This window comes from Patiria miniata, unplaced genomic scaffold (assembly GCF_015706575.1).
Source record: "Patiria miniata isolate m_02_andy unplaced genomic scaffold, ASM1570657v1 HiC_scaffold_15, whole genome shotgun sequence".
Lineage (NCBI taxonomy): Eukaryota > Metazoa > Echinodermata > Asteroidea > Valvatida > Asterinidae > Patiria > Patiria miniata.
Genome location: NW_024037053.1, coordinates 3,993,652 through 4,002,926, shown reverse-complemented (window position 1 = coordinate 4,002,926; position 9,275 = coordinate 3,993,652). Strand labels below are relative to the sequence as shown.

Below are 9,275 nucleotides of genomic sequence, written 5' to 3'. Positions count from 1 at the left end.
CAGTAAAAAGTGATCATAAATTTTTTGACATTTTGCGACCGAGAGACGTAAATGTTTTACTTTGAAAATATCCTGCACCGCCAACGCCGCCTTTAAAAGGAAAAACCCACTAATGATAAATTAAATAGTATCTTTAATAATGTAACTACATGTATCAAGGAGGGGAAATTCACAGTTCTCACCACGTGTGTCATATCCAAGTAGAGTTGGCAAACGTCATTATTTAATTACAAACCAAAACCAAAAGTGACCTTAACCCTGTACAAGAAAGCAAACACCAAGTCATGTTTACTTCTGCTCGGAAGTAAACCTAGTTGAGACAAGTCTTCAACATCCTTTTGGATTCGTTCCAATTGTAAACACAGTGTTTCCCCGCAGAATTTACAATTATTGTCCTGATTCTGTGGTTTTGGGGTTAGTGTTCGGTTTTATATATTGTGTTTTGTTTTGTTATCTTCATATTTATGTACGATACAAATCACATTTATAACAATAAATTAACATTGCAATCTGTTTAAATTAAACTTGTCTCTTTTGTTAATTTAAGTTGTAATATCATTGTAAGTGACCAACATGTAATTTCAACAACTCATTAATGGCCTGATAAAAAGCTCTCTTTTCGTTGATATACCAACAACGATCATTTTTGGCACTATATTCATAAACCGATGCATTTTTGGGTGGTTTTCCTTTGTTATGATTCTTTTCTTTAATTACGACTTTTTTGTAAGGAAAACAATATTGCGGTATATTTTAGGAAATTTTCCCGCACAAAGAGAATCAACGCTCGTTATATTTCCAATAAGGAAATATGGCTGTATATTGTACTTTTGACTGGGAAGTGCCGTTATTATATCTTAAATTTTGTAACTTGATTTAATTTTGTAACTATATCATAAACTGATGCATTTCTTTGTGGTATTGCCGTATCATAATTTATTTCTGCAATGAGGGTTTTTTGGTAAAGAAAAATGCATTGCGGTTATATTTTAGGGCCATTTTTTTCTTCGCAAGGGGAAGCAATGCTAGTTTCACGTCGAATAAGGAAATATGACTGTATATTTTATTCATCTTATATTTGTAACTTGATTTATTGTGCTAAAAGTTAATCTGGATTGCCCATTAACTTTAACTGAGTTAAAGACAACACATTCCAGCCTAGGCTTTAGATTACAATTGTGCCTTGGTTCTAGAATGAGAGTTGTCCTTTGCGGATACAAATAAATTCACTTCCGCCATCAAAACCGATTTGGTTATGGAGTGGGATAAAATGAGCTAGCAGAACACTTTTACATGGTACTTACACCTTTTGATTAACACATTACCACATTTTATTTATCAATCTGTGTACATTGCTTATCTTGAAAATTCCCGAAGAATTTAATGATATAAAGCCTTCTCAATTAAAATTTAAAAAAAACACAACGAATTAAACCATTTATTGAATCATTAGACTGAGTATCCAGTGCAGTATTATGATTAGTGACAAACATAACATTAGGATTAGTTACAAACTATATGTTTGATAGTTTATACACTATTTTCACAAGAAACAAAAGTCGTTATCCTTTCTAACAAAAGCTAATTCTCCAAATAAACGAATGAAACAACATACAAATATATCAAGGGATGTAGTTGTAGAGTCCATCGCAAGCCCAGTCACAAGTAAATCGGAAGTCTTGTCACAAGTTATAGTGGATGAACAATCACTGCGGAATGACTTTGCAAAAGCTTATTTGAAAAGGTTGTGAGTTGAATTTGGACTAGAGGACTTCTGATGAACCTATATAGACTTGTGGACTGACTCAACATCCCTGAATAATCTGGGCGATAAAATATTCGGCCACGTGAACTTCGCTCAGACACAGTGTTTTAATTCACACTGTATAATGATATCTTTAGACTTGTTTGGGAACATATAATCAATAACTAAATAATATTTCAATTTAACCAACGCCATATGACAATCTGATATGTTTTTGGTGTGCAGGTGAATAATATTTGAAGAAGTTTATCTGTTATTAGTACATATGAGAACATGTAAACCAAAGTACACACACAAAAACGTTTTCAATGGAAATCTTTACGCACAAAAGATTGACAACGTCGGCTTAAAAACTCATAATCTAAGTATATTAGAATTAAAAAAAAATGATTTTCACAAGGGTTTACAGTCATAAGCCACTTTATCCCTTACATTTCTTGAGTGCACTACGTACTTTAGCAGTATAGAATATGGACTTCAAAATAATTTTTGCAGTTCTCTAAGAATATGCTATTTTGGTTCTTCTTTAATTGAATTAACAATAAACTAACTCCGATGCTCTGGTTTCAGAACCGACTGGAGCAAATCACAGGGCATTGTGCATTTCGTGTAAACCCCTTTTTGAGGGCTAGTCTTTGAAAACATTTTGACAACAAAATATTATGCAATCGAGAAAATTACACTCTACAGACACTTGTACTGCCGACTGTAACTTACAAACGCCACAGTGAATTACGTCTGCTGTAGGCCTAAACTTCAGTCTGCATTTAGAGCAGGGAAAAAACCCGATTAATTAAACACTTGTTGCATTTATTTCCGCCATTATTAGTGGGACCGATACTTTGAACGGGACATTTTCAAGCACCATTGATCTCTTTATAAGAGTCACGAGTTTTGTACCGCGGTTGTCATATAAAGGATTAGTCTTTTTTTTTATAGAGAATCTCGTAGACAACGGACGAGTCCAAGTTAGTCTGGAGCCCGTGTGTCCTTGTAACACGGAAACGATACACATATAAAAATACAATTCGGTAATTAAGGCCTCCTTTTGAAAAGCAGGATACATAATAAAACTCTCGATCGATAATCTTTTGAATTGCTCTGCGTTGATAACGTGCATTTGATGTCCCCGTCATAGAAATCGAGGAACTGTCTTAAATGGTTTCGACCACGAGGCAAAACCACAACGGAAACACAAATAGATCATTTGTAGCAGATAAAATGTAAAAACAAAACACTCGACTAGGCTGAACATTAACCTTTTGCAATATGACTGACATAATATGAGGGCGCTAAATATTTGGAGTAGATAAATTCCGGTAAACAAAAAAGCCACTAAAAATGGCGCCCTCCTGTTGAACCCAGCATATCTAAAAAAGGCTCATGTGTATTTTAGAAGTAATGAATAACTGAGAACAATTTTAGTTTTACTCCATTAGACAAAAATGATCACCCCTGGAACTTTTCCTGAGCCCTTTGCCATTTTGAAAAACTATGCCTACGCTTAATTGCAGAATAAAGCAAGTGCGGTCCCATTTTCATCTAAATTTCACAAAAATGCAAGCTCGCATATCTATCTAAATAAATGGAACCATAACAATTTATATACTAATGTATAATTGTTAATTTAACGTGTAAGCAAAACTGTTTCACAGAAATTGCAGTAAAGTAACATACTATTCCTACAAAATTTCAGTAAATTTAATGCATCCGACAGTGATTTTGGAGAAATTCCGGAGATGGTTAAGGTTGGTTTATAGATGTATATGGTTAACGTATACTACGAAAGTGCTTCAACTGTTCACACCATTGTACGTGACTGATATACTTCAATTCCGAAACTCACCCCCTCCTTATTTATCTTCGTATTCTCCAACCTCGACCTCACACATGGCCAGGATCTTGTTGGTACCAGGTAGATCCACGCTGACGTAGCGGGCGTTAACCACTGGGTCCACTGATATCTCAATCGGTCTCGTTTTATCGGTGGTTTGCTGAAGTGTGACTTTTCCTATCATTCTGTTTGATAGGCGATCTGGATTCAACCCAGCTCGTACTTCAGCACCTGCCAAAAAATTAGCTGTAGTGTGGAAAACAAATGATGAGTTTGATTTTATATTATAGTCGGCTGAAACACATTTAGTCTTATTCATTTCGAATGAAGGGGGGGGGGGGATTAAACCCAACAATTTAGCTCTAAACCAAAACACAAAATTCGTATGTGCTTGCATTAGACCTTAAAACTGAAACTAAAAGCAAGGCAATATCCTTAACATTGTTGTATTTGCACATTTTTTTTTTCATTTGATACAAAGTTGTGGGAAATATTACAGCCTAAATGAAAAAGGACTATATGTTTAATATACAGTTGAGGAATTAAGTTCTGATGTCGAGTTCGTGTTCATGATTTTGACCCCTTGCCTTTTCATTTGTAGAGTGTATCTACTGCAGTCGGATTGGAAACCTGTAAACTATTCATTAACAAAATGATCTTCAATTTTAAAATGCTCGAATATCATTTTAATACGCTTTATGGCAGTATTACCATTGTTTTGTCTGTTGTATATGGTGACATTTCTCAAGCAGTAGACATCTTCTAAGTCCAGTCTCCACCATGGATCTGTCTTCTGTTCCGCTGTAAAATAAGCTGTGGATAGGTCAGAGAAAGACGCCACTTAGTAGGGTTCAAAATGCCGCCGGTAATCCTTATGACTGCACATGTGACATCACCACTTGGTGTTTACATATCGTGTGAATGTAAAACCTGTACAAGTGTTTATAAACGGGAAGCACTACGTGTATGGGGGTACTGGCGCGATACAGAAATTTAAAGTAGAATACCACACGCACGGTTCCGATTTACATGACCTGTAAATGCTAAATTTTAGTACTTCTGACCCATATGTGATTATAGCAGACGACAGTCCGTCGGAAACATTAAAAACAAAGTGAAAAATCCTTTTTTTCTTACATACATTTTAACAAAAGGTTTTTTATTAAGAGCAATTAAAGTTTGTAAGTGTGTTCACATTAATGCATTCGACGAGGTTGTAGTCTCCTTCAAGACGGAATTCCATACATGGTACTTCGGAAAGGATAGTCAGGACGGTACCCCCCCATGTCCAATTGCGGAATTGCCGCGTTGTATTTTTTTCTGGTGATATTCACGGGGAACCGCAACACTCAAACTGAATTTAGGTAATTTAGTTTAGGGAAACAAAACAGAAGATGTAGTGATGAATTAACAACACATAGTGGCATTGCATGGCAACAGACAGCTCAAGATTGAGTGAGATGGAAAATTGGTCAAGAGGCTTTCCTTCTGCAGTGGAACGAAATAGGCTAGACAGACAGTTGCTTTTGTAAATCCACAACTATGGAATAAGAGACAACGCCTTCAATTTTTCTGTGAAGGTTAAAAAAAATAGGGGTCTAGAAAATATTAGAGGTTCCAAGACAGGTTTTAAGTCTACCCTGTTTAAAACTTACCTTAAACTAAAGGGATGGGGAGGGGTCTGACTGGATAACAGGTTATGCAGGTACGCAATTTTACTCTTGTTAACAAGTACTATAGAAAAATAGGGTTTACATCATCCTAAATTCTTGTACTTAAGTTAGCCCTTTCTTGATAATTTTTTTTTTATGTGTCTATTTTAAATATGCATGTAAAAACCATGAAGCCATGCAACAGATGTAGCACATTATTACTTTAGGTAAATAAACTGAAAAGGGGTCAGGGAGGTTTGTTTGAAACCCCCGTCCCCTCCCAGCGTGAGGGATGGAACTGAGGGGCACCTATATATATTTGTTTGTTTACAATTGTCATATTGCCTAATTTCTTTCCACCGACTAGGAATGTCATTTTTTATTCCTTACTTTAGACTGAGTATAGGTATATAAAGTTTTGACATAACGTTTTGCCAAAGACTTAAATGTCTCAATAAACAACACATGAATCCCAGGATTCGGATAATATCCCTGAATCTTAAGTAAAACTTGACTCAGGCCTGTATGCGTGGATACACGACATTTCAAATGGGTTATACTTCGTGATGCCATTTCTCGCCCCTGTTTTAAGGAGACTATGTGCAAAATGAACGGTATTTACTTCCTAATAGCATCAAGTGTTCCAACAATCATCAATAATTTTTAAGGGCAGTGAAAGAACATTTCCCTTCTTAGTCCAATTTTTAAACAGCCGAGGTATCATTCTTTGATACTTCCTTTGTAATTTTATTGATCTTTCTTGGTAATGTACACATTTGTTTATTTTTGTGTTTGTAAAGACCTGGAATGGAAATAAGACGTCTTATGAACAACTTTTTTGGTTATCCTTGGGTTTGTATGTACATGTAATAAGTTCATATTTTGTGTATCCCTGCATGTTTGTTCTTATGTGCCAAAATTAATGAAAAAAATAAATAGGCCTACATAAATTAAAAAGCTTTAGTTTATTGAGCAATAAGTGATTTATTTTAACCAATATTCAAAGGTTAATATCTTATTCAGCTAGTTAAATCTCTACTTTCCTCTCAGTTTTGCGCGGCAAGGTAATTCCCAAATGTTCTAAGTATTGATAAAAAAGCAGTCTGATTTGACCAGCCGTTTGACCAGTCTCCTGTGTGGCCTGAACCGATTTAAAACGCAAAGGTAAACATGGCTGTTTTAACGTGATGAAAAATTGAATAAAAGCGATCGCACTATTTGGATGTAATTAGATTGTTAGTATTTTAAACAGTGATACTTTCTGGGCCTGGGTTAAAATAAATTCTATTGCAATTAATTCTAAGTCAGGCCTTAAGTCTGTGTAAAGTGACCAGAATATTTCGCTTGTTATGTACTGCATAAATTAAGGAAACGGTGGTGAATAAAAACAATAGGTTCCTCTCACCGTACAGTATCTAAATATCACAAATCAAAGTTAATTGTTGTGATAGATAAAAACCATAGATTTGGAGCTATTTCACGGATGCATTTAAGCTTTTCCGTTATGCTAAACAATACGAGTTACACTTGTAACCCGAATGAATCTAAAGCTATTCACACGGTGAGTCGTCGCGGAAACCATAAGGTTTCTAAGATCGTCGTGGTTACCATTCGCATCTCAAATATGATTCCGTTTGTAAACAAATGATCGTAGCTATTACATTGCAATCGAAATCAATAAATCTAACGATTTTATACAGTATTCTAGTAATTGACTTACCCGTATGCGAAAATGTGTCAAACATTCCATCCACAGCTTTCCCTGCCACGAAAGTTTCGCCAATGTAAACTGGAGTAGTTGAGCTCTGAATGGCCGGCTTCCCAACCACATTCAAGGATACCACTGTGGGCTCAATTATAGGATAAGAGTGATTACGTAAATAGGTTGGTGAGTGGGTGACCGGGTGAGCTTTATCCCCCAAAACTTCCAAAATACTTTAGGGGAACTTGAGCTATATTCGTCAGTTCACTTTTTCCTTCAATTGTCAGAGTTAGTCTGAGTGCGACTTCTGAAACAGGGTGAGCAAAGAAATAGCGGGTGTCGCCGGATCCATTAGAAATAAACACAACTTGTTTCGTGGCTTTATTGGGAACGTTTTTGGCTTTGCCCATAAATATTTTTTTAATTTAATATATTAAACCTAAAACAAAGCATTTGCATCAAATGCGTATAATATCAATGTGTCAAGTCATTCAGTAGTACGAACGAAAATTACAATGATCCCGTAAAACAATCATCTTGAACAAATACATGTGTCAGGATTGTGGAGCCCGAGCGCGCATTGTACGCATGGGAGAACATTTTAATGCGGCCGATACCGTCTGTGACAGTAGGAATATGAATTTATCAAAGTATTCTAGACACTTGATCAGTGGTTCCAAACTCTTAATGAATTTGCAAGGGGTACAATCCTAACGTTATCGATTGCATGAAAAATATTCCACAAGAAAAAAAATAGGAAAGAGAAAATATAATCTACCACGTAGTCACAGATAACGTATTGTATTTGAAACGATGAATTCTTAAAACAAAGAGAAAATCTACTCGAGGAAATCAGCTTTTAGCTTGTTTACCTCCGCTGAGAAGACATGCCTCCATCAACAGCAGCAGCACACCGATAAGATCCCAGCGTAAAACCGACGCCATTGTTAAGCCTGCTCAAGTCCGGTCAGCAACCCTTGTCGTTTTCCCCTCAAATGTGGCTTAGTTAAATACTGTTTTCAAAGCCTTTTCAAACCTTTCTTTGTATGCAAGTTCACATAAATGGGAACTTGAATCGTGCTGCTGCCGCTCATATACTGCTGCTCGTTAAAAGTGACTGTGTATTTCATGTGTGGGGTTCCATAGCATGGACAGCAAATAATGCCTCAATTACTTCCTGGTCGACTGAGCACAGTTAGTTCCTTCTATCGAAACATCTCATTAAAATATGAGCACCACCAAAACCATAATTTGTGAAAGAAATAATGAATGAACTTAAATTCGACAGAGGTCACAGTCACATGGTGCATGTCTAGTAGCATAACAAACAATACAAGCACTTAAAAGTCAACTCATAATTATTTTGTTTCGTGAACTTATAGTTTTGAAGTCCAGAAATCGCGTTGCGGGCTATGCATTAAAATACTCGCAAGGTGAAGTAAATATGTATCTGTATCTTAATAAAAAATAACTTAATAAAAACAAATGTTTTGCAAAATGTTTTACCGCTGTCTGCTTTTTAATATTTTAAATGTAAATCTGCCCAAAATTCAGCATTCTGGCTACGATGAGAGTGAAATAAATTATTTAATAATAATAATTACACGGAAGCGATGAGTTAAAACCTGGTGTATTGTAGAACCACTTTGGTCGCTGAAGAGCTTGTTACACGGAGCGTTCACTTCATTTTCATTATTAGGAAATTAAAAGTCAAATATTTCATAACATTTTGCAATTTATCTTAAACTGAAATTGACAAAGGGTCATTAAAAGTGATGGACTTTATTAAATAGTGATCAAATAGTGATAATAATTTCTTTTGACCTTTTGCGACTGAGGGACGTAAATGTTTCACTTTGAATTTTATCCTGCACCGCCAACACCGCCCTTTAAAAGAAATAAAAACCACACGAATGATAAATTAAATAGTATCTATTATCCCCGCATGCTACCAAAGACACAAGAGACCGGCATCAGAGGCTGCACACTCAGCATTCGTTGTTACCTGTGGCCTGAGCAGCCATTTATTCAATATGCCAAACATCATGTTCCCGCCCGAAGCTGACAGCGCAGAACTGCAATTTTATTTGGCAATAACGTAAACGGTTTTCCCGCCCGAAGCTGATGGCGCAGAACTGCAATTGTACATAACAATAATTTTAAAGATTGTTCAGCATTATTCTCACAGATTGTTCCCGCCCGAAGCTGATAGCGCAGAACTGCAATTATCAATATATCACAGATTGTTCAGCAATATTAGCACAAATTGTTCCCGCCCGAAGCTGATAACGCAGAACTGCAATTATACTTAACAAGTATAGT

The 9,275-nt window shown here is 35.9% G+C and overlaps 1 protein-coding gene across 1 annotated transcript; it reads right to left on the bottom strand.

Annotated features, from left to right (window-relative positions):
- Positions 1-3,618: 3,618 nt before the first annotated feature.
- Positions 3,619-7,898, bottom strand: LOC119722270 (fucolectin-4-like). Its single transcript, XM_038192313.1, has 3 exons — positions 7,826-7,898; positions 4,311-4,412; positions 3,619-3,830 (listed from the first exon to the last, which is right to left on the bottom strand). Exons 1-3 carry the CDS (start codon positions 7,896-7,898, stop codon positions 3,619-3,621), a joined length of 387 nt encoding a protein of 128 aa, XP_038048241.1.
- Positions 7,899-9,275: the final 1,377 nt, after the last annotated feature.